The 26014-nt window shown below is 46.9% G+C and overlaps 1 protein-coding gene across 1 annotated transcript; it reads right to left on the bottom strand.

Annotated features, from left to right (window-relative positions):
- Window positions 1-10591: 10591 nt before the first annotated feature.
- Window positions 10592-24877, bottom strand: LOC306837978 (interleukin enhancer-binding factor 3 homolog). Its single transcript, XM_079365874.1, has 18 exons — window positions 24790-24877; window positions 22847-22942; window positions 22199-22425; window positions 21923-22097; window positions 21391-21535; window positions 19423-19514; window positions 16729-16824; window positions 16444-16555; window positions 16261-16358; window positions 16065-16176; window positions 15846-15959; window positions 14982-15187; window positions 14693-14896; window positions 14332-14613; window positions 14115-14247; window positions 13975-14022; window positions 11502-11918; window positions 10592-11343 (listed from the first exon to the last, which is right to left on the bottom strand). The coding sequence occupies exons 2-18, from the start codon at window positions 22853-22855 to the stop codon at window positions 11204-11206; spliced, it is 2610 nt and encodes an 869-aa protein (XP_079222000.1). The 5' UTR covers window positions 22856-22942; window positions 24790-24877; the 3' UTR covers window positions 10592-11203.
- Between the last annotated feature and the right edge of the window lie 1137 nt (window positions 24878-26014).

Genomic DNA, 26014 nt, shown 5'->3' with positions numbered 1-26014 from the left:
GTCTCTCTCTCTCTCTTTCTCTGTGTGTGTCTCTCTCTCTCTCTTCTGTGTGTGTCTCTCTCTCTCTCTCTTTCTCTGTGTGTGTCTCTCTCTCTCTCTTTCTCTGTGTGTCTCTCTCTCTCTCTCTCTGTCTCTGTGTCTCTCTGTCTCTCTGTCTCTCTCTCTTGAAAATGATGCCATTAAAAGCGCAAAACTAAAAACTCTCCTTCAGCTGGATTCAGGTGTCACCCGAACACGCCCAGCTTTACATGACACACATTCAGCTCGCTGTAAAGCTCTGAACGTTCAGCCTTCTTCCATCATCATCGCGTGATCCTTTCTGTGCCGTGTGTGTGTGTGTGTGTGTGTGTGTGTGTGTGTGTGTGTGTGCATATACATTTATATTTAAACATATTTCCATCTCTACCCCGGGCAAACAGCATCCCAGCGTTGTCAAATCACGTTTGTTTGCCTTCTTGTAAAAAAGGTTGTTTTTCCTTCTCTCGGTTTGGGTTTACATCTCTATTTTTACACTTCTCTGTTTCTCTTCACCCTCTCTCACTCTCTCTCTCTCTCTCGTCCTTTTGTTCCTGTCTCTTGTCACTCCGTATGATTTTCTTGTCTATCAATATTCCTTTTTGTCCTTTTTCTATTTCTCTCATTATTCCTCGGTTCCAGCTCGTCTCTCTGCTCGTCTCACTCTCCAAAGTGTAACCTACTTAGAGCACAGCTGTCTGATAAATAATGGAGGAGAGACGGTTACTATCAGCGTCTCCATCAGCAGGATCCCTGCTTTGATCTCCTCTTCCTATATCTCCACTTTTTCTTACAAGTTCCCCCCCCTCCCCACCTCCTTTCAAACCTTCTCCCTTGTTTTTGTTCCTCCTGACAGTTTGTACAAAAAATTCCTACAAAGAAAAATATTGGATGAAAAAGATGATGTACAACTTGTTCTGGTACGTCAACAGATAAACATTCCTCCTCTCTCTCTGGGCTTCTTTCTTCAGTATGTATTTGAGTGTTGATGTAGGTATTTCTGTATGCATGAGATCATGAATACGCCGTCGTCTCCCGTCGCCTCCTGAAGCCTGAGCTACACTTGAACACGCCGCAAAGACGACATCCAACAGCCAACTAGCACGAGCGAGGAAATAACTCTCCCAGCCAGCAGGCAGCTGTAGTCCGTTGTTCAGATACGCAGTCGGTCACCGCTTGTATTACTGGGACTTCTAATCAAGAAAAATGTCTGATAAAAAGTTGAGTCTACGTCATCGACTTAACTCTCCTACATTTCTCCTACTCTCAAACAGAAAGAAGAGTTAGACCTCCAAACAGACTTAACCTAAGTCACGTGCAAGCTAACCCCGCAGTTAGCCAGTGCTAGCGGGCTAGCATTAGCTAACCCCGCGGTTAGCTAATGCTAGCGGGCTAGCATAGACAATGATCACCTTTTTCCAGCTCTCTGCTACAAACTCAATCCCTTAGCTGACACTAAAATTATATGATAAGCTACAAAGCTAGCTAGCTAGCCTGTATGCTCACTACTGGATGGGACAACAGATGGCTCAGAGTTCCATGATGAAGAAATCTTCCTCTGTATTTATTAGCCGGTTTAAATATACGCAGTCGGTCACCGCTTGTATTATTGGGACTTCTAATCAAGAAAAATTTCTGATAAAAAGTTGAGAACGGCGCCGGCGTTTGTCAGCCTACGTCATCGACTTAACTCTCCTACATTTCTCCTACTCTCAAACAGAAAGAAGAGTTAGACCTCCAAACAGACTTAACCTAAGTCACGTGCAAGCTAACCCCGCGGTAAGCTAAAGCTAGCGGATGGCAGACTGTGGTCCCTCAGCATAGAAAACATGGATGTTGTGAAATTTTCTCATGTAACAAACTTTTAGTAGTCTTTTTGTGTCATTCCAGATGTGTTTGTTCACCACCTTATTTGCCTCTATGAAGGTTTATTCTCTGATGGGCCCACTGCCCAACAGAAATGTAGTTTTGATTATGTAAATTATGTAATCCGGATTTTTCAAAAAAAGACTACTAAAAGTTTGTTACATGAGAAAATTTCACAACATCCATGTTTTCTATGCTGAGGGACCACAGTCTGCCATCCAGCTAGCATTAGCTAACTGCGGGGTTAGCTTGCACGTGACTTAGGTTAAGTCTGTTTTGAGGTCTAACTCTTCTTTCTGTAGGAGAGTAGGAGAAATGTAGGAGAGTTAGGTCGATGATGTAGGCTGACACCCCGCGGTTAGCTAATGCTAGCGGGCTAGCATAGACAATGATCACCTTTTTCCAGCTCTCTGCTACAAACTCAATCACTTAGCTGACACTAAAATTATCTGATAAGCTACGAAGCTAGCTAGCTAGCCTACATGCTCACTACTGGATGGGACAACAGATGGCTCAGAGTCCCATGATGAATAAATCTTCCTCTGTATTTATTAGCCGGTTTAAAAGGGACTGAAGCTTTGTTTATAACACGAAGGACTCAGCGCTCTGGAGAAAACAAAGCGAGCTTTGTGTTTTATGTTTCTCTATCAGAAGCTCTCAGCTCACATCGGCAGTTTTTCCGTGAACAGATATGACATCACCGCGCCAAGGGGAGGACGTTAAATCGATTAGTCGCACATCCCTACCTGTAACACTTACACAGCTAGAGGAAAACATTGGACACAGCTGAATTAAATATGCAGTTTTCAAACAGTATTTTTTTAAATCTATCTAATCCATACGGTGTCATACTCAAAGAGCACCAAGCAGGCCTCCAACTCTGTGCCTTTTAATTTTGTCATATTTACAGCCTCCGCACGCCGTCGTGGCTCCTCACAGTTTTTTTTTTAAATCTGTGCACATGAGTGGGTTTATTGTGAAGGACGTGCTCCACTAACACTGTATAATGCTGCATACAGAGGAGGGGAAGAGGGGGGTGGGGGGGCACACAGGTCATAGCATCGCGTGTGACATGTGAGTCACAGCCACTAAGTAGGTGTGTGTGTGTGCGCATATGTGGCGTGTGTGTAGCTACATGCAAAGATACATCAAGTCTGTGCAATATATGGATGTATAGCATTGCGTGTTTTCTGCATGTCATGACCGGGGGGAGGTGTGTGTATGGCTCTTATTTCTCTCTCTCTATATATATATATAGTTCATGATGTTGCTGCTCTTTTCTGTGTGTGTGTGTGTGTGTGTGTGTGTGTGTGTGTGTGTGTGTGTGTGTGTTCTGGCCTGCTGGTGGATATCCCTTTGTTGTCGTTATTTACGGGTCAGTGAGGAGCAAACCCCAGATGTAAAATGTGCAACATACGAGGCAGAGCAAGACAAATCTCGGCTGTAAATATTTGATGGTGATACCAGAGACGTGTATTCGATCAGGGACTTTTTAATGTTGTTGTTTTTTTTGGTTTATTATTCACGAAGAAAACGATTAAAGGACGCACAGCAAAAAGTCACCGTTCAAAAAGTACTTCAAAAATGTTTGTTTCGTTCAAACTGCTTATTTCAATCCCTTTTTGAAGAACACATTTTTCCCCAAATAAATAGAACAAATATGTAATATGTGCAAGGGAGTGTCTTCTTCTGGTTTACATAAGCAGTAAGAAAAAAAACCCATTTTATTAGGTTCACATGAATGAAAGCGTGATACACTTTCTAGGATTTTGGTTGAAACTGTCTTTAGGTCCTGACAGAAATTAATAACTCAGGTTCTCTGAGAAAGGAACAAAGAAAATCCATCATCTGTATCAGTTTGTAAGTCTGTAAAAACTTCAACCAATGTCTGCCACGAGGTACCAATCTGATGAACCAATCACAGCCTCCCTGCTCTCTGATGAACCAATCACAGCCTCCCTGTCTCTGCAGATGGAGCACTGAGTGGATGCCACTTTCAAGAGAAGAGAGAGAGAGAGAGAGAGACAGAGAGAGAGAGAGAGAGACAGAGAGAGCGAGAGAGAGAGAACCGGAGGAATTGGACAAACACTTTTGCAACGTCTCCCTTGAAGATTAAAAATTTGAAAGATTGAAAGAAACATGATGACAAAGACTCTGCATCCTGACATTTATAGAATTATGAATGCATGCAGTGTGCAACACACACACACACACACACACATACAAAAGCAGACACTATACAAGTGCACATAATCTCAAAAGTACACAGAAAACAAGCTTATCCTTTTTTAATGTGAGTGTGTGTGTGTGTGTGTGTGTGTGTGTGTAGCGAGTGTGTGTGTGTGTGTGTGTGAGTGAGCGAGTGTGTGTGTGCCCCTTGCGTGAGAAGAGTAGAATAACAGATCAAGCCGAATTTACTAATTAAACATGACGAGGATTCGAGGAAGCACACAACTATGTACAGTGATTCAGGCATCGTGTGTGTGTGTGTGTGTGTGTGTGTGTGTGTGTGTGTGTGTGGCTGATTAGCCTGTGGAGCTCTTTATAAGAAGGAACCCTGTATTGAACATAATGGGTTTGTTATAGCTGCGCTGATTTTGGTGTTACGTTACATTTCAGGCCGGCTTCACACGAGAGGACTTTGTGTAAGGAAAGAGGACGTGAGGACACTTTCAAAGGATTTATTTAACACGACCATCCTCCGAACACACACACACACACACACACACACACACACACACTCCAAGAGTCGTCCGAATGACCAGACCGCACGCCTGCCGTCTGTCGTAACGAATCCACACACACAAACTCAAGTTACTGTCATGTTGAAAAGGGTGTTCAGGACAGTTTCAGGTGTGGATACAGGAAGTTGGGTAAGGCTGCAGCCTGCAGACCTCTCGCCTCACGCCTCAAGCCACACCTCCTCGCTCCTGCTCGCCTATTCACGATGAAACGTAAACAGAGTCAACAAATTAGTGAATTATTTTCACAACGGTCAGTGATTTTGTTACAAACTAATTTGAATTCCTTCAGTGGAGTAGATAAGCACTGAGATGATGTCTCAAAGCTAATTCTCATTTTTACGAAACCAGCGGCTAAAGGGGGCGTGGCCTCAGAGGCTGGTACAGAGGAGTACTTTAGGTCTCTGGGGCAAGGGCACCCGTGGCACGCGACCTCTACGCCTGTGATATCGAGAGATTTTCAGGGGTACAGTCAATGTGTGGACAGAGAGACCTGAGGCTGCAGAAAGAGGACGAGCGAGCGAGAGAGAGAGAGAGAGAGAGAGAGAGAGAGAGAGAGAGAGAGAGAGAGAAGAGAGAGAGAGAGCTCTCAGCCGCCTCGCTTTGACCCCATTACAGAGGACCAAACATGCGTGCGTGCATGTGTGCATCTGTGGAACTATTTGGGTCTGTTGTGTAAGGTCGGGCGGCTCTGCACTGCGCAACTAGTTACACAATGTGTTCATAACTGTTCACTCATCTGATCAGCAGCGTGTTCTCAATCTGACACACACACACACACACACACACACACACACACACACACACACACACACACACACACACACACACACACACACACACAGCTCTGAAGGTAGCTGTTTGAAATGAGCTTTGACGGATCACCACAGTGACGAAACCACAGCCCCTGTGTGTGTGTGTGTGTGTGTGTGTGTGTGTGTGTGTGTGTGTGTGTGTGTGTGTGTGTGTGTGGATGCACATGACAGGCCGTCCGTGTGTTCATTCTCCGCTGACACTGTCGCCCTCGCGCTCTCAGACAAACAGGGGAATGTAGGGGAATCCCATCATGTCACAGCTCCCCCATTGTTTTTTTTTCCCCATCTGCTGCTGCAGGCGCTGAGCCCCCCCCCCCTCCCCCCCCACACACACACTCTTCCCCTCCTCCAACACTAACTCCCTGCTCGCTCCCTTCACTTCCTGTGCCTCCTTCCTTCCTTGCTTCCTACCTTGTTTTTTCATCCAGGACTCTGTAACCGCCGCCACAACCGCTTCTGTTGTGCGTCAGAATATTCAAATGAGCTCGTGAGTATTATGACGTTGCGTTATATTTATTTTTAAATGGATCATCCAGCATGAGAAGGTAAGACACAAAAGAAAGTCTAAAACATAAGAAACACACATTGTGATACCGACAACAACAAGAACGACTTCAGCCTCCATGCTGACAACACAGCTGCAGCAACCATGGCAACAGCAACAACAACAAAACAACAACAATAAAACCAACAAGCTTGATGATTCAGAATGAAAGGCAGCTGAGTGAAGGTGAGTTCTGACACCTCGTCCTGGACCAGAGGCTCCACGCGGTGCTCTCTGAACGTGCACAGAACTCCAGAACCGCTCGAGACGTCATCAGGAATATTTCCCGCCAGCTGGGAAAACCAGTCGAGGTGAGCTGATGTGTGAAAACTCAGCGAGCGAAAGTGGAGTTTACGCCATGACACCGAGTCCGCCGTGCAACGTTTTAGACGACGAACCGTCATCACAGACCCCAAAGAGTTCAAGCTACTGGGAGGAACTTTTGGGTTTGTGTCGACTGTGGCGCCCCCTGTGGACAGAAGTAGCATTAAACTCCTCACAGCAGCTTTAAATGGTTAACCTGCACATTTTATTTTATGCTTTTTTTGATGAAATCAAATTGAACCCATGTGCTGGCCTCCAGTCTGTGTGTTGACATGATCATCTTCAGGTCTTATAATTCTTAAATATATGATCCTCTGCAGAGTGCACTTCCTCTTCTTCTCTGCGCTGACGCCTACAGCAGGAAATCCTGTGTCACCAGCCTCTGCGTGCGCGCGTGTGTGTGTGTGTGTGTGTGTGTGTGTGTGTGATCATCCGCGCGTGCACAGATCATTCTGCAGCAGGTTCCTCCTTTTCTCTCTCCGAGCTCACATGCAGATCAAAACACAAGGACACCTCGTCGTCGCTCATGAGCCGCCGTGCAAACACCTGCACGGAGGCATGCGGCGCGTGCACCCCCCCCCCCCCCCCCCCCTCGCAGAAAACTTCTCCAAATGTGATCACGTAATCTGAAATTTCACACTCGGGCGATGACAGCAGCTTGCTAAAAGCTCCTTGAGGTGATTATCGCAGCTAAAAGCTCCCGCAGGACGAATCAACTGCACAACTTCATATATGGCTGACTCTCTCTCTCTCTCTCTTCTCCTGCTCATGTCTGTATGCCTGACTGCATCCCAGCTCTCCCTTCATTCTCACATCTGTGTGTGTGTGTGTGCACGTGTGTGTGTGTGTGTGTGTGTGTGTGTGAGACAGGCAGAGAGAGAAAAAGGATTGATTAATAATTGAGGAAACTGAGACACGGCTTCTCTCTCCTTTTATTTTCCCTCTGACCTACATAGTGAACCACCTGATCCTCTCTCCAATACAAACCTATACCACATCCAGCATGTGTCTCTCTCTCTCCCTCTGTGTGTGTGTGTGTGTGTGTGTGTGTGAGTTCATTTCGAGACACCCTGTGAAGAGAGAGAGAGACAGAAGAAGAAAAAGTACAAAGGAGCAGAGATGAGAACTAAAGGTTTAGCGCCCTGATCTCTCCGCTAATGAAATTAGCCGCCCACACACGCACAGCCCAGATCAACTCTGTGTGTGTGTGTGTGTGTGTGTGTGTGTGTGTGTGGTACATTCATGTGCGTCCATGTGAGGCATTAAGCGTCTGTCAGGGGCCTCTGAGTATCTGGGCTGGAAAGGAACGTTGGGTCAGAGGGTAAACTCACCTCCCTCATGTTTTCTCTCCTCCGTCTCGTCTCGTCATGACGCCTGGAACGCTCCGGCTCGCCGTCCGACTTCACAAACATCTTCTGCAACAGTAAACATCATGTCAGTATTATGACTTTATCCCTCGACTACGGTGGCCAACAAGTGCAAACACCCTGCAGATAGTTTGAAAGATTTTTACGAGGAGAAATAATTTCAAACTCTAAAAACAAAAAAAAGGGCAAAAGTTCAAACAGATTCAATAACTGAAATGTAAACAAACAAACAAACAAACAAACAAACAAACAAACAGAACGAGCTGCCAAACGTCAAAACAAAATGCAAAATAAGAAACGAGCCTGGAAATATCAAAACTGTGCAGCTCCAGAACTTAAAAAACTAAATATCTGCAGGCCTGAAGATACTCCGGCGTTTTAACCTCGTGCTCGTGTGTGCGTGTTCATGCGTGTGCGTGTTCACGTGTGTGCGTGTTCACGTGTGTGCGTGTACACAAACAGGATTGTTCCGTTCAGCCGCACAGTTTGATCGTTTACAACATTTTTCCCCCACACATGAAGCATCCCTCCTTTTTCTATTTCATCTGTTTCTGCATTCATAGCTAACGCTAAAGCTAACGCTAAAGCTAACGCTAAAGCTAAAGCTAACACCAAGTGCAAAGTGAATTAAAGAGACGGCGTTTCTGTGCAAAACACAAGAAGCACAACTGAATTAAATGCACACGTGCATGTTTAAAAACACAGACAGACGTCACTTTGACTTCCTGTTGCGTCTCTCTCGTGGTTAAGAAGTCTCTTAATGTGATGAGACGCAGGTGTGAGGTGTGTGTCCATGCAGCAGGAGGAGGTAAAATCTCTGCAGGGACGTTTCTGTGTGCACATCCTACACTAACTGCAGATGCAGAGTGGAGAGAAATGACATGCTGAACAATTAACATGATATAGGTGTTCACTTCCATCCTTTAGTGCGCTCCTCCCGTCTTCATCCAGGAGCGTCTCTCCTTAATGACTCTTTGTGAGGGACAGTAGCCTTTTAGCAGCCACGCCAGCTAATGGCTCCGCTGATGGCTGCCTGCTAATGTCTCCGGGCTAATGGCCTCGGCCAGCAGAGGATGATAACCATGAACTAATAGCGTGAATGACAGATCGCCCGCTGCTTTCACACTCCCCGCCGGAATCAGGACGAGATGGATGTTTCTCAGGGGAACAACTAGGAAGTCCAGTCCCCATGAATACAGCCGTAATACCCCGAGGAGCCATATTTATTGAGATGAGATAGAAAGATGAAGGTGATGTCACAGCGTTTAAATGTTCAGCAAGGAAGAAAAAAAAAAATCACGGCTCAACCTCTAAGATGAAAAAAAAAAGGGCACGAGGAGGCGATAGAAGTCATTATTTAGTTTATACCAGTTTGGCTTTAAAAAAAAAAGAACTATAACTCTTACATAACAGAATCTGTAATGGCTGCACATTAGCACTAGTCGAGCTGCACGTGTGAATGGATTTGATTTTGAGCTTCACACACGAGGGACAGAGGCAGCCATGGAAAGTGACCTTCAGGATCTAAGTGTCTTTCCCAAGGACACATCAGACATGCCGGGGATCAAACCCCCAACCTTCTGATTGAGAGGCAATGACTCGACTGAGCCACAGCCGCCACTGAATGAATGACTGAATTCAGACGTTCTCCGTGTGGTCATTGCGAATGCTTAATCGCCCAGCGCTAGTCGAGCTGCAGCACGTTGTAGCGTCTATATTATATTCAAGAAAGATGATTAAACACTGAGAACACAGCAGGTTGAAAATGAGCCACAACCTCCGGTGTTGAAAAATTAAGTCGTCGTGGAAGAAGTGCGTACGCCTGCAGTTCCTCGAGTGTCCACTAGAGGCTGGCTGCAGAAGCACAGGAGGTCACATACACACCCATTCAAAAATAATCCATAACAGCCTGGTATGAAAAGGAGTTTGAACGTCTTTCTCAGCACACACTGGATTTGAGGATTGAAGGTCACGGGGTCGTTAGGCTTCCTTACGCCTCGCTCTTTAGTCACCAATGTGTGGCGTCACTCAGGCTTCATCCGGGTTTCTTCACAGTCCGTGTGGGAACGTCGGGTGAAGAAGTTGGGAGGTTGCACTAAAAATAAAGTGCTCAGACTCTCGTCTGCTCGCCACGTGTGAAAACGTCCAAAAACAAACATTCTTACTAGGGATGGACTCACTTTAGGGGGAAGCCTCATGTGGCCACTTGAGGTATTGCAGTCTTTGGCACTTCTGCGTTCGGCTTCATCCATCCGGTTGCTGCTGGGTTTTTTGGGGGTTTTTTTCCCAGCAGAGAGAAACTGTCAGAATCCTCAGTGAACGAACTCATGAATGCATTTTTCACCAGCAGGTTTAATAAAATTTAGACTTTTAAAAACGTCTTAAAAGAACAGAATATTTTCCCTTGAATCTAACTTCATGTGCACACAGTTATATTTATATTTTAGGTAACTTCAAATTTAAATATTTGTACGGCTGCTGCAGTTTGCACATGAATCCATCTTCATTTTGAAGAACACTCATGAAGGGTTCAATATTTGATTTCATAAAAAGGAGGAATAAGCTGATAATTCACGACTTTTATTTTGAAATATGAGTTTATATCTATTTATATTTTGTATATTTGTCATGCATGTTCCTGTGCAAAGTTCAGGAGACAATCAGAGACTCAGTTTTTATCTCCCTGCAGGAGTTTAGTTATTTAAGGTGTAACGAGGCCCTCTGCTGGTGACTGCAGGTACTGCTCTCTGCTGTCTTTTAAATGACTAAATAAAACTCGTCTGTTTCTACTTCTTGTTCTTATTTTTGTGAACATAAACCTGTTTGCATTGTGAAACTAAAAGTATTTAAATCAACATAAAAACATTCATCAACACAACAGGAACAATCCGAGCCAATCACTGAGCAGAGACGTGGACGTTTTTTGTTTTTTTTCCAGTAATCTCAAAAACCATTTATTAAAATAAGTTTTACACTGTTACAAAAGAAGCCAAAAATTACAGGCAGAGCAGGAAAAGAAGCGTCTATAGACTCCATACAAAAAATACAACCTCTGTAGTTCAAAACTACAAGATTCCACTGATTTCACGGGAGAAAGAAAAATCCGCCACCACACGAATTTTTAGGAAAAAACCAATCAAAGTCAGAGCGAGCGATTCGTCGCCTCAGCGTTCGTTTTTTCAGTCACCCGGATGTCGACAGTAAAGCAGACGTTAAAAACAGACACAACATAAAGTGAGACTGAAACTAAAAACACGAGACGAAGACACGGACGACTGAGACTCGTCTCCGACGCTCCACACAAAGTCTCGCCGCGTGCCCGCACATTAAACTCTACGATCACGTCGGAAGCAAACATGGAGAAGGCAGAGAGCGTGCTCGGGGTCGTCCGTCACGTTCTTTGGAGACACTAACGCAGGGTGTGTGTGTGTGTGTGTGTGTGTGTGTGTGTGTGTGTGTGTGTGTGTGTGTGTGTGTGTGTGTGTGTGTGTGTGTGTGTGTGAGTGTGAGTGTGAGTGTGTGCGGCTCAGTCTATCTGTACTGGTAGTTCATGTTTCCGTCCCCTCGCCCGTAGCTGTGGTACTGAGAGTGGTTGTTTCCGAAACCCTGGGTAGCTCCGCCCCCTCCTCCGGCGGCGGCCTGTGAGCTGTAACTCGTCTGGCTGTTGAAACCTGAAAAAAAAAAAAATAAATTAAAACAAATTCACAGAAAAAGTTTCTTCATTGAGACAAAAGACTGTTTTTTCTTCTTCTCTTGGTGCTGTTTGTTTCTGTGAGCTTTCGGGTTGTCATGGCAACGGAATATAGAAGAGAAGTGGCTGCAGCCTCACCTTCGTAGCTGTAGTCTCCGCCCCCCGTCACCTGACTCGGGTAGGCCGTGCTGTACGTGTATCCACCCGTCGCCGCCGCCGCCTGGTTCTGGTTGAAGTTCTTCTTCCCCGGCCCGTAACCCATGCCGCCGTACTGGTTATAAGAGCCCTGGTTCTGTGGACTGCTGGACTGGTACCCCCCTGCAGGACCGGCGTTCCCCCCTGGAGGTCCTGGAAACGGAGCCTTCCCTCCCTTGGGCATGGGGGGTTTCTTTTTGGCAGTTTTGGCGGCGGGCGCGGCGGTGTACGCGCCGTCGTTCTGGTAAAAGGAGCCGAAGGAGCCCTGAGCTGATCCAGGAGCCGTGCCGGCTGGAGGGCCGCCTGAGGGGCTGCTCGACGCCGCCGCTCCTCCGTTTGTGCCGCCGTTGTTGTAGTAATCTGGGAAATAACAGCACGCCACATTCTGTAAATATGAACTCAAAGTCTGAGGCTCAGACGCTTCTCATCACAAGTACGACGATCAGACTCCAGCGCTGCTCAGTGTGCTCCCTAAATCCTATGTTTCCTCATCCCTATGTTCCCTAAGTCCTATGCTCCCTCATCCCTATGTTCCCTAAGTCCTATGCTCCCTCACCCCTATGTTCCCTAAGTCCTATGCTCCCTCATGCCTAAATCCTGTTTCCTCATCCCTATGTTCCCTAAGCCCGATGTTCCCTAAGTCCTATGTTCCCTAAGTCCGATGTTCCCCAAGTCCTATGTTCCCTAAGTTCTATGCTCCCTCATCCCCATGCTCCCTCATCCCGATGCTCCCTAAGCCCGATGTTCTCTCATGCCTAAATCCTGTTTCTTTATCCCTATGTTCCCTAAGTCCAATGCTCCCTAAATCCTATGCTCCCTCATGCCTAAATCCTGTTTACTCATCCCTATGTTCCCTCAGTCCCGTTTCCTCTTCCCTATGTTCCCTCATGCCTAAATCCTGTTTACTCATCCCTATGTTCCCTCAGTCCCGTTTCCTCTTCCCTATGTTCCCTCAGAGTTTTACTTGAGGGTGATGAGAAATTTTTTTCTAGAACTTTATAAATATATTTTTGCAACAATAAAACTTCATCACGTCCTTCTGACTCTTATTTTGTGAAGTTGTGATCGATAAGTCCTCGTCCCTCCAGCTTCAGCTTCAGCCGTGTTTCAGTGAAGCATGAAGGCGAGGCGCGAGGACGGAGGACATTAAGTGAGACCGTGAATAAACACAGTTCTGAATGGTGATGTCACATTTATTAAAAAAAAAAAAACAAAGACATAAAAAAAACAGCTGAAGAAATCTTTCTAAAACACATCCCAGTTTCACTTCCAGTCTGAGCGTGCCAACAGCTTCCCTCTAGGACGCGTGGCGTGACCACATGATACTGTAACACACACACATCCTTTATTCAGTGAACACCTGATTTTCTCCCTGTTGACACTCAAACATCAGATTCATCGTGAAACACTCGTAAAAGGCTGCTTCGATCGTGAGATCTAAAAAAAAAAAGTTAAAAAAAAAGTTAAAAAAAAATTAAAAACAGTTCTCAGTAAAACGGTAAAGAGACAGATGGAGACGGAGGCGTCGGTTAGAATCCCAAAGGCAGTGTGTTGTCCCGACTCCTCGTCATGATCCGAGTAAACACAAACAAAGCGCCGCTTCTCCGTTTGACACTTTTTTAACAAAAGCCAGCGGTTCGGTCTGCAGGAGGGTCCGGCGTGTTCGGGTTCATCCAGCAGGAGGTGATTTACGGCTACGTGCATGCAGAGGCTGATCATCTCCAGGAGCGGGGGGGGGGGGGGGGGGGGGGGGGGGGGTTGTCGGTCTCTACGCTCCCCGGGGATGCAGACTCGGTGTTGAAGGGAGGTCATGATGCTGCTGGATCACTACGACTTGAGTATTTTGTCCGCTTTTTTTCCCCACCTCTCTACAATGACTGTTTGTTTTAAGACTGGGGAGGGAAGAAGGGGGGGGGGGGTCTATGTCGCAAACTCGTTGTAGCCATAGCAGTCTGAGACAAAGTCACCTAAAGAGCGAGACAGGGGCAGAGAAAGAAAAAAAAAATCAAAATTAGAAGTTTATTTAGATTTTTTTTTCTGCCACAAATGAGGCAGCAAAAAACTCATTTGGTCAAATTTCTTAAAAGAAAAAAAAAAAAGAAAAAGTTTTTTTTTTTTTTTTAGATTTCTCTGCTCCTGTCACACTCTGGGAAAACAGGCTGCCAGAGGGGGGAGAACTGGTTCTCATAAGAGAGAGAGAGAGGGAGGGGGGGGGGGGGGCGATTTAATCCTGTGGCTTTAAGCAGAGAAATGTAAAATCACTGATCTGGGAGCAGCGTCTACACTGACGGACTCGACTTCTCACATGCTCGCTTCAAATCTACCTGCAGCCCAGAGAGAAAAAAAAAAAAAAAAAAAAAAAAAGCACAACATCCCTCCGAACACCCGGATCATGAAGGATGAAATTCAAACTCACTGTATCCGGAGTTCTGGCTGTTCCCGTATCCGTACGTTCCGAATCCGCCTGAGAGGAAAACGTCAGACGACAAGTTAACGAGAAGATCGGACGCAGAGCGACAGCGTCAGCAGACGTGCGTTTAGTTTTTGTTTTTTTACCTCCTTGGCCGTATCCTCCTCCGTTATTGAAGCCCCGCCCCCTTCCTCGACCTCGGCCTCCTCTCCCTCGACCCCGTGGGGGAGCTGCGTCTCCGACCCCCGGCGCTCCCATCATGCCGAATCCCGGAGCGTGCTGAAAAAAAAAAAAAAAAACGTGTGTGCGACTGGAAATCAGCAGCAGAGTGTAACCTCGATCCCGATGTTTTCCCGTTCTTACCATCGGCGGTCCCTTCTTCTTTTTCGCCGCCTCGGCCACGACGCCTTCGGGAAACAGTCGCTCCAGAGCGGCGAGCGCGGCGTACGCCTTGGCCACCTTCTTATTGGAGCCCGTCCCCTGAAACTTCTGACCGTCGATCTCCACCTCCATGACGAAGCGTTTGTCGTGGCTGCCGCCCGTCTCCGAGATCAGCTCGTACTTGAGGCCGCGGCGCTTCTCGTTCAGCTCCATCACCGGGTTCTTGCCGTGCTTGGTGAGGATTGGTCCCTGTTGGCGGGCCGTCTGCGCAGAACGTTTGCTCGGTTAAGACGAGAAGAAAACACAACAGTGACTTTGTGCAGACGGCGAGCCGCTTGCGTACCTCTGCAGCGTCCGCGCTCTCTGTTTTGACCGCTACTGTGGCGGCGGCGGCGGTGGTGGCGGTGGCAGTGATCGTTTCAACGGGTGTTACAGGCTGCATCGTTTCCTCCACTTTGACGGCCACGACAGTCTCCTCCACTTTCACCACCGTCTCGGCGGTCTTCAGTTCTGCCACTCCTGTTGGCAGACCCATGTCCTGCAGGACCTGAGACCACCGACACAAACTCGTGTTTAACAACAAAAGCTCGCCATTAAAAAAAAAAAAAAAAGGATTTGGAGGCGGAGCTCACCTTGACGGCTACGTGCAGCTTGGCAGTGCGTTTTGACGGACCCGAGGCGTAAAAAGCCTTCCCGTCTACTTCTACTGACATGGTGAAGACCGGGACGTGAACCGGGCCGGTCTGAGAGACCAGCTTGTACTGGAGACCGGGCTTCAGCTGATTGAGCCTCATCAGAGCGTTCATCGCCTGCGGAGGTTCAGCCTTCTCTTCTGGAGCTGCAGGGAGGACGTCAAGACATTTAAAGGAGCCGTATGTCACTCTGCCCCCCCAGTGGTTAAAATGAGTACTGCAGTCTAAACTCTAATCATCACAGAGAGCTGTTTGGCTCCGCCCCCTCCTCTCACACAGGTCAGCATGTGGTGGACACTGTAGCTTCAGTGTTTAGCCAGCTCTGCATGTGGTGGACACTGTAGCTTCAGTGTTTAGCCAGCTCTGCATGTGGTGGACACTGTAGCTTCAGTGTTTAGCCAGCTCTGCATGTGGTGGACACTGTAGCTTCAGTGTTTAGCCAGCTCTGCATGTGGTGGACACTGTAGCTTCAGTGTTTAGCCAGCTCTGCATGGGTCTGTAAAGCTTTCTGCGTTCTAACCTCTCTCCATGTTTCATCTTCAACATTGATCCTAGTTTGAGCAGCTTTCTGCTGCTGGAGCTTATTAGAAACATGCAGAGGCTTTTTAGCTCGGGTACAATCACTTCTATCTGAAGCAGTTCCACTGCCCGCTTCCATCGCTGCAACACCTGTTCACCTGATAACTGCTCTCATATCTGGCAAACCCAGGGGCGTCCAAAACGGCCGTGTGGGCGGGGCCTACTTTAAATTTTTTGAAGTGATTTCCACTTGTTTTTTTCCCTTCTTTAAAAAAAGAAGCTTACATTTTTTCTGCAGCTTTTTCTTCTTCTTGTTCGGACTCTTGTCGTCGGTCCCTTCCTCTTCCTCGATGGGCCTCTTCATCGGCGGAGCGTACGCCGTACTCGGCGGGATTTGAACTGTGGCAACAGAAACAAAAATCTGCGTTTAAAAAAAACCTCCCCAAAACCAAAAAGTCCCCGCTGTCGTCGTCGTCAGTCTGGAAGGTGATTGGCCGTGTTTACCTGTGTAGTCGATGGGAGTCTCACTACGGGGTTTCTTGGGCATCTTTGAAGGGAGGGGGTCCATCCCCAGCACTTTGTGAAGCTGTCCGAAAGCCGACAGCCTTAAGGCATGCTGAGGACACAACACACGACGTGAAACACATCATCTCTATTTTTAAACACGCAAGACGCACGCACAATCTCCCGCCACACTCACCTGTGCACTCGCCGTGATGTCTTCTCTCTGCTGCTGGTCCAAGTGGCCGATGGCGTCCGTGGGCTCCTTCTCGCATGGATCAGAGACTCCGGCACCTTCTGCAAGCAAAAAACCCCAGCACATGTAGACGATGATGTTTTAAAGACACGGCACAGGGGGGAAATGTTGACCCTGCAGACTCACCTGCCATGAGGATTCCTGAAGCCAGACACTCCAGGACTCTCCGCAGAGCTTCTCCTGCCCCCATTGGCCGGTTCCCTGTGCCGATGGCTTTCTCACAGATCAGCTCCAGCGGCTGCAGAGCAGGACAGGGAGGAAGGCTTATTTTTTTAATCCGAGTCAGCGCTAACACAAGAGCTTTCAGGTCACTGCATTAGCTTGAATTAAAGCGCTGCGATGGCTGCGTGCAGAGGAGAAAGAAACGTCTGCAGGTTGACGGAGACGGAGGAGAAGTCTCCGGTCACTCACCCAGCCACGGAGCGGGGCCCACGTGGGGACCCGCGCGCACAGGTCCCTCAGGATCCGGATGACGATGACGCAGGAGCGCAGCCCGTTAGCTCGAGCCTGTGGACACAAGCAGGGAGGGAGGGGGGGTGGGGGGGGGGAGGGAGGGGCGCGAGGAGGAGGAGGAGGAGAGCTGCCTTGAGTCAAAGAGGACGAGCGTGCGAAGAAAACAGCTACATCAACATCCAAAACACACGACAGGAACTTAAAAATGAAGCCACACAGACGACCACAGCTCAGCTTGGATTCTAGAAAATCTCCAATAAACACTTCATCACTTTAATCGTCGACAGGACTGAGATCAAATTGAAGGTTCACGAGGAAGACGGCTCAAAGTGTCACGCGAGAGCCGAGGAGGCCACTTCTAAAAAAAGGAGGTGTGCAGCGTTAATCTTTAATCTGTGAGAGACTAAATAAAAAACTTGGGAGGTGCAATATTCCTGTTTGTGTCGAGACACACGGAGGGGAGAGAAGCAGCAGAGGAGACGCGCCGCACGCCACAGAAGCTGCAGAGATGGAGCGATGAGAAGCTGAGGATGACACAGCGCTTTGATTAAAAAACTTATCAACTTAAAAAAAAGGAATAAAAATAAAAATGCAGCCCGATCAAATCAAAGCTCCTGGTGAGACGTCAAAAGTTCTGCTGCACTTCTGGACACCTGTCTTCATTTCTGAATCTAAACCGTTTCACTCAGCCTGCTCTCGCTCTCGCCCTCGCCGACTCCTCCCCCCCCCCCGTGTTTCAGTTTAAGTAAGAGACACGCCCCCCTGCACACAGGATGAGTCTACAGTATCTCAATATTTGTAACCACGTTCATTATCTTCACTTCCTGTGAGGAGCAGAATTTAAGGTCCGCGTTGACTCCTGTGGACAAAAGCCCCGTTTCCACTGAGCGGTTCGGCGTTTCCATAGACAAATCCCGGGAAAGATTTCCAAATAACCGATCCGTACCGTCCCACTTTTTTGGACCCTTTAAAAATCAAGCCGGACCAGAAAAGGTGGCGCTAAACACTTAAGTCCGTTGATTGGTTGAAAGAATCGTCACTTCCCGTGTGACAAGACTGTGATTGTTTACGCCTGTATAGACTGGTGTAGTTCTGAGTCCTAAAACCAGGAAGTGAGTTAGCATGTTAGCTTCATGGGTTCCTAACTCTAAAAGTCAATGTGGATTTTGAGTGGGTTTGTGTTTAGACTGAAATAAGGTCTGTGGTTAACACAAGCTGAAGAGATGTTGACGTTTTGTTAGACGAGATAAACTACGTTAGCTAAGACGCCACTTATGACTTTTAAAGTTTTTACGCAAACTTTAAACGGCGGTTGCTAACGAGTAGCTAACTGAAACTACAGTGGTTGTCATGGAGACATTAAACGTCATCACGCCGGGAACTCTCTCCCTAATCCTCCTTACAGCCTCCAGTCATGTTTTTCAGAGCTCTTGTAAATATTAGGTTAATAAACAACTTATTAAGCTAACGTTTAGCTAGCTTGTCATCATCATTGACGTCATTACAAACCGGCCGCGGTGTAGTTAGCTTGTAGCATAACGTTAGCTTTTAACTTCTCTGGGCTGCATTAACTCTTCAGACTTCATATAAATGATGTTTATCTGTGAAGATTATCCCGCTGAACAAAACGGCAACGCATCAGAAACGTGCGTTTGACACAGATTATTTTCTGCAATGATCCAAAATCCCACAGGCAAATTCTCGTAGGAACCACCGGCACCATTTTTTCGGGTTGGCCTACAAAAATACGTCATTACTACACCAGTCTATTTCTCCTCGCGGATCACGGCCTTCTCTGAAGCAAAGCTGGATTGAGGTTTTTAATAAAGAGTCACATGACAGTGTCAGAGGAGTTGAATTGCTGGATGTCTTTGTCCATTGTTGGTTTTGTTTGTGTCGCGTTTTTCTCCTTTGTTGAATTTATTAGTTAGCTGTTAGCGGTTAGCTGCTATCGTGTGATGCTATTACGTCGCGGCTATCGTCATACGGCTTACAGGTCGAAGCAAACTGTACAGTACCTCCTGCACGTGTGCAAGAAAGTGTCGTTTAAACCTCGAGGAGCGTCGATACGCTCAGCTGTGGGAGGGGTCAGCTGATCGCACGCCTGACTCCTCTCTGATGGTCTCCACATCTCTAACATCTCCATGACATTTTAAAAGAAAATATTGTGAGCATGTTGTTCAGTAAAATGTGGCGGCAAAAAAAGGTTCTCTACAGGAAGCTCGCACATCTGGGAGAAAAACAGCAGCAGCAGCAGCAGCAACAACTCAAGGCCCGTCAGCGGCGGGAGAAATATTGCACCTGTTTGAGCGTGAACTACAAGATGTGTACGCAAAGAAGGCACAGAGCAGAACAACGTGTTAAAAGGGGAGCAAAGCAACTCTACGACAAAGTCAGGACAAAAGGTTTCCTAAAAAGAAAAAATTAAATAACAAAAAAAAAAAAAAAAAAAAAGTGGAGATCGTTGAGAATTACTACAGGAAGTGCTGCAACTCCGAGAGGAAATGAAGAAAATAAAAACACACACTTAACCTCCAAAGAAAAGACAAAAAAAAATAAAATAAAAATAAAAAACAGCATCAAAATAAAAAAATAAATAAAAAAACAACAACTCAAGACTACTTCTGTTTTAGAGACAAATAAGATCCAAACCTGGAACCACTTAGCGTGGCGGAGAGACGCCAAGGCAGTTAGGCATTTCTGCCTGTCCAGAGCATCCGGGGGATCGTTGACTGAAAGCGATTCTATTGGCAGGTGGAATAAGAAGACAAGGTACAGTTTGACCAAGGGGAGTTCTGTCAGCCGGCCAGGGGGAACAACGGCAGCCTTCCCAAACCACAGGCAGGAGGGGGGAAGGGGAGGGGGGCCCCTCCACTGAAGAACCACCAAAACGCTCTCAACGCTCCGCCTTCTGGCGGGTTTGTATCGCTCAGCGTGCAAAATCACAAGACTTCAGAACGGGGCTGCACGATGCGTCGGCTAACTAAATCGACCTGCTTTGATTTAATTCTCTACGTCCGACCTGAGACGAGTCGAGCCGGCGCTTAAACCTGTGACTCCTCTGAACGTGCGTCCGTGCAGGTGGCGCCCTGAACCGAGCGCTGTGCGTGCAGACACAGACCTGCAGCACGACGCTCAGGGAAGCGAGGTGGACGTTACACGATGTGAGAGCTGGAAACAGGAAGGACGTGACGGCGTTAACTCTCCCGGGGCGAGTGAAGCAAATCATAAAAAAAAAGTTGTTTTTAGAAATAATTGATGACACATAATCTCGTATATAAAATCAAAGGCCTCCGTTTAGATTTGTTTTAGTCGCTTCGTTGTGATTGGTGGATTCAAGCCAATCATCATGGAGGCGGGGCGAGGTAAGACGAGTTTTTCTGCCGCTCTTCACCCTGAAACTGATTTTACCTGATTTTTTTTTCTGATCACAGGAAGAGGAGGAGTGATCACATGATCTTATTTTCCGACATCGTGCAGCCCTTCTCTAAACCCAGCAGGAGGTCAGAACGTGAAATAATAATAATTTAGCATGTGAGGGAGAATTGGTGCAGTCAGATTAGAGGCCGTCTCTCCATGCTCGACTGTGGATGCTTCAGCTTTTTTTTTTTTTTTTTTTTTTCTGGCGTTAACAGGAGGTAGAGCCCCTCCCCTTTAGCCCCCTTTACTGGGTACGCTGCACTTTGCCCCTTCCGAGACAGAGAGCGGCCAGTTGGTCAAAGGTCCAGCGTCCCTAAAAATTGACAAACTAGAAGGCTTGACAGAGACAATCAGAATTGGAACCACAGGCAGAAATTATCAGATGCACAAAAACGTGGGTATCAAAACAGGTCCACACTGCAGCAAAACTGATGGCTTCCCAACGCGGGCGTCAGCGGGCGCTCGGGGCGACAGGTAAGGTCAACACCTGCCAAAGCGGCTGCTCCTCGTCCTCATGTTCTTTAAAAAGACATGCGGGCGACTGCAGGTGAGATACACCTGTTTCAGGGTGAACAGTGTATCAGCAGCTGGATTTATGCATCTTTGGGACGTTCATGCAGAACCTGCTCGTGTTCATTGTCTTTACCTGTGACCCTGAGCGCCCCCCCCCCCCCCTCTCTCTTCCCTTCCCCCTCCTCCCCTCTCCCAGCACGGGAACATCAGAAGCCCACAGCTGGACATTTTTCACCGCAGCTTTTGCTTCTCATTTTTGCTGCAATGCGAACCGTTCATCATCAATGATAAAACACATGCAAACAAAGTGGTCTCTCGTTTTTTTTATGGTTTTTTTTTTTAATGGTTTTTTTGTTAAATTCTCAGTAAGCCTTCATTTCGTTGGTGACCAAGAGAAAGTCCTGTCTTCTGTAGTCTGTAGTGAACTACCTGCCCTATACTGTATATTGGGCCATCAAAAATGTACGATTACATCACATGGAACTACGAGAGAGACTATAGAGCTATAAGCATAGCACAGGTTCATTACGTGACAGCACATTCTTGTCCCCTAGCTCCATTGAAGGCCCAATAAACAATATCTGTCTGACCTGGGGTCCTCCCTGCTGGAGGAGGGGGGGAGGGAAGGAGGGGGGGAGGGAGGGAGGGAGGGGGGGGGGGGGCTGAGGCCCACGTGGAGCAGCTTACCTCCAGACGCCGCTCTCTCGACCTCCTCTCGAACCAGCGGGGACGTCAGGTGGATGGTGAGGCTGAGGGGCGGCTCCTTCGTGTTCTTTATCACGATGCTGGCCTCGCGGATGTGCTGAGTCACCACGTACTTTTCTTCCGTCGCCTGGAAAAAAAAGGAGCAAAAACAGTGAAGGATGAAGGTCTACGATGGAGAAAATGGCTCATGGCTCCTACTCTGCATGCTAGTGCACGTTAGCACGAGCCGGTGTTTGACGCCGGCGTGTCCAACAGAGAGACGCTAAACTGAGCTCCGCCCTCGTTTCAAAACGATCTTTAACACTTAATAATAAACAACAACCTTTTAATATAAGAGCTGCTGCCGAGTCATTTTTAAAAACTCATTTATCTTATTTTGCAGCGTCCACTTGATCTTCAGCGTTTTAAGTTATTTTTGGATCACGTCCAATCACAACATCGTATCCACTCAACCGTCATTGGCTGACGCTGCCCGACCACAAACGTGTCTGAAGGCCCGTCGTCACGCTCTCACCTTGAGCTGCGTCACCAGGTTTTCGGACACTTTCTTCAGCAGGCCGACGGTTGGTTTGTCCTTACAGAGGAGGACCAGCTCCAGGTCCAGGTCCCCCTTCAGCAGCAGCCCTTTAGCCACCAGTCCCACCCTCATCACGCCCCGCAGGGAGCGCGTCGCCTGGTCCTTGTGCTCGCTGTCAGGGGGGAAAAACGCCGACAAGAACGAGTGAGCAACGTGAATATAAAAACAAACAAACATCTTTCTCCATCCTGCGCCGCCCGCACGCCGTCTCACCTCTCCTTATCGGCGTCGGCCCCGTCCGAGTCAGCCTTGCCAGTTCCTTTCTCCTGCTTGTCCAGCCAATCAGAGACGGCTTTAAGCGCCCGCTCCGTGTGGGACACCATGTTCTGGACGCCCTCCAGCTCCTCCTGGGTCGGGTAAATGACGGAGTGTTTGGCCATGACGTGGCGGTCATCGTTCATGAAGACACGCATGCTGCGGTGGCGCTGCGGGGGGAAAGACTATGAAACGTTACTTTAGAAGAAGAAGAACCACAAAACAAGACGAGAAGATTTTCACGCTTCCAAAGTCCAGGCAAAGCTTCTAACGCCAGTGATTAAACAAGCACACACACACACACACACACACACACACACACACACACACACACACACAGCTCTTTATTTAGCGGCGTGCGTTGATGTGGAAGCTGCAGCATGTGCTCCTAAAGCCTCGGGCAGCCTGAAGCGCCGACTCTGTGACTTAAATTAGACGTGACACATTTATTTGTCCTGTTAACGGGGACGTTGTGGAAACAGGCCGCGGTGCTCCCCGTGCTCCGATGTCCGTCGGCAGAAATACAAAAAAAAAGAAAAAAAAACACAACAGGGATGAAGAAGCTTCAAAAGGACAAGGAGGAGAAAAAAAAGAAAAGATCATTACCATTACCATTGTCGATCTAAAAACAACGGTGTCCGGTATCCAGCGATCGATGGCGTCAGTCCTCTCTGCAGCCGGTGACAACGTCGCAGCTCGTCACTACGGCAACAAAAACAAACAAACAAGCAGATATATATAAAAATAATAATTACATTTGAAGAGGATGAAAGAGCTTCCTGAAAACGGCACTTCATTCACTCAGTGAGCGGGCACGTGCAACTTGAAATGTTTTGATTTGAGAGTCGAGGTCGAGGCGCCGACATGTGAGCGCGGCGATGTATCAGATCTTTGACTGCACGGTCGATAACAGACAGTTCACACTGAGGTGAGTTCAAACACTCAGAGCAGCCGAGGAGACACACGGCACAGCGTGTGAGAACGCTCATGTTGCTGATGTGTTTGAGTCATTTGGACAGTGTGCACTGTCGTTCATTTACTGCTCCGTGTGCCCTTGAATTGCCCCCCCAGCCTTTTTTTTATTTCAGATGGTTTAGAGCAGTGGTGTCCAAACTTTTTTTCTTGCGGGCCAAAATTGTCGCGTTAGAATCGCTCACGGGCCACAGAGTTTTTTTGTTTGTTTTTTTTAAATATTGGAAGGAACTTTTTTTATTTTGACCTCTTCAAAAAATAATGTAAATACACAATAACTAACTGCAGTGGGGAAACTGTTGTGTTCTAGTTTTTTGGAAAGAATAGTCAGGCTTTTATAGGTCTCCCTCGCTAACATGAAAAAGAAAAAACAGAACAAAATATGCCATCTGATGAAGCCTGGGGCCAAAATCTTCTGATTCTTCGATTTGAAGTCAAGGGCCACAAACAATCCACTCAAGGGCCACAAATGGCCCCCGGGCCGCACTTTGGACACCCCTGGTTTAGAGTTCGTTAAGCAGCTGAATTCATCTGTCCAGGTATCAACAGTGAGGTGAACGAGACGAATAAACATCTGCTCAGGTCCGATCTTGCACCCCACTTCTGTTCATCTGCAGCGTTTATTTAGATGCTCCTTCAGAGAGTTGAGTCACATGATCAGTGTGTTTACAATAAGGAGGAAGTGATCGTGGTAGGAGGATAATTTAGTAAACAAAGCAAGCAGGGAGTGATGAACTCTGCGTTAATTTATGTGCTTTCATGTAGATTCTCTGAATATATTTTAAACTAAAAAAAAGTGCACATTAGATTGTTTTGGAAAATTCAATTTTAGTCTGTCCGAAACACTGACGTCAGTATTTGTGATGTCTTTTCATTTCCGGCACGTGATTAATTAATCTGACACGCCCACGTGACTTAAACACCTGAGAGCTGATTCACAGAGTAACAAAGAGGATTTAAAGTGCAGGTGAGGATGATAAACAATGACTTGAACTATGCGTCTCAATCCTCGTGCCCTGCAGGCATCAAAGACGCACGCGCTGCCGCGAGGCTGCTCACACACACCTGTTAAACCTGCACTCACTCTTCACGTGTGTATCAGTAGGAAGAGGGGGAGCTATGGGGACAGTTTCTGGACCCAGAACCAGCATTTCCATCCAGCAGGGGGGGGGGGACTTTAAAAACAGACGCCATTTTAATCCAGTCCAGAGCTAACACCCCCCCAAACACAAAAAACGCATCAAACAGCGCAGTGCTAACACGCTAATCAAACATCTTCCACGTTTAGCCACACAAGCTGCACAAACACAGCCAGATAAACAGTAAAAACTGGTGTTTGAAGGCTGTTTGTTGCTTATTATCAGACGCCAAAATGGTCGAGGAGACTGACTGCTCAGCCACAGTTAGCATGTTAGCTTAGCTGAACAAAGCATCATCGATGTATTTGTTATAAAACGCCTTTAAATGCAATTTCTTTACACACTAGGCACGTGTGTTTGATCCATTTGTTTTCAATCATTCACATATATCAAAATGAGTTAATTTGTAGAGCTGTATTTAAATATTTTCACACTCACCGTGGTGTCAGCGCTGCTAAAGGACGGAGCAGCACGCCAGCTAGCTCCCCGGTCCCTCTCTCGGCAGCACGAGCGCTCTTAAGGGAACGCCCATGACATGACACCTGATTGGTTGGAAGTTGCGTATGACGGAAGCTGTAGCCAATCGGAGGCAGTGGGCGTGGTCACACAAACAGCTGGCTGGTGAGTGTGGATCTCTTTTTGATCCCGACGCAGGCAGGCAGGCGCGTTTTAACGTGACACAAACATTTTAATGTGTTTCCCTGTCAATCACCTGACGGTGTTTTGATTTAATGAATGACCTTTCTACTTCAGGGGACTACCTGCCGAATGAGTCAACGGTTGTCATAGCAACGGCTAAAAAAAAAAGATGAGAAAGAGGACGGGTTAGCTTCTGTCTTTATTATTAATTTATTTGAATTCAATACACATCTAAAGTTTTTTTATTTCGACATTATGATGAACCCTCGTCGCAGGTTGCACCTCGCAGTCGCCTTTATAAGGTTATCCTCCCTCTTGTAACTATGGCAACCACACACCCATTTTCATCCATACTAAAATTATTATTATCTCCAATCAACATTATAAATGAGAGCTGGAAGAAAACAAAAAAAGAAATAAGACGTTTCATCCATTTTGGTGTAATCTCCAAAAACAATGGTTATACCAAAATGGGGGTAAGGAGCCACCAAGAGGGCAGCCTTTTAAAAATATACTGTATATATATTAAAACTTCAGCTGTTTAACTTTTTATACAGACACTTTTTGTTTAGAAACACAAACTCAGTACATTGTAAAATATTCTGATGCCACAGCTCTGATTTCTCTGTTGAGTTCTCTGCAGCTGCAGCGAAGTCAAATCTGCTCATCCATTGCAGAGACTTCATGTTTCAGCCTACGATTAAAAAGCACGATGTGAAGACTGGCTAACAGCATCGCCTCTGACCCTGAACACGCTCTGACCACAGAATATGAACCGGTCCCACGCTTCAGTAAGGTCTTCACCAGTCAACACTCACTGAATCCCAGATCAGAGCACGTTTAAGGCCTCAGAATATTGTCGGGTGTTTGGATGTTGTGTCAACGTCCCAGTGTTGTTTTATAAAGCAGCAATGAGTGTAAAGAAAAGGAACTGTATTGACTTGAACGACACGTTCGTATGTAGGACATTATCGCTTAGAGACGTTTTTGTTTTAAAAGATTTTAAATGTTTATTTCATGCAAA

This window comes from Symphodus melops (genome assembly GCF_947650265.1).
Source record: "Symphodus melops genome assembly, chromosome: 17".
In the NCBI taxonomy this organism is placed as follows: domain Eukaryota; kingdom Metazoa; phylum Chordata; class Actinopteri; order Labriformes; family Labridae; genus Symphodus; species Symphodus melops.
Note: the sequence above shows the minus strand (reverse complement) of the source record. Positions and strands in the feature narration are given on the sequence as shown.

What these genes read in the sequence shown, in the direction of transcription:
- LOC306837978 (XM_079365874.1), bottom strand. An exon ending in GCCGACGCCGATAAGGAGAG is followed by an intron (nt 22,098 to 22,198) that starts GTGAGACGGCGT and finishes CCCCCCTGACAG; the next exon opens with CGAGCACAAGGACCAGGCGA. An exon ending in GAAAAAGCTGCAGAAAAAAT is followed by an intron (nt 15,188 to 15,845) that starts GTAAGCTTCTTT and finishes TCCTCCCTGCAG; the next exon opens with CTCCAGAAGAGAAGGCTGAA.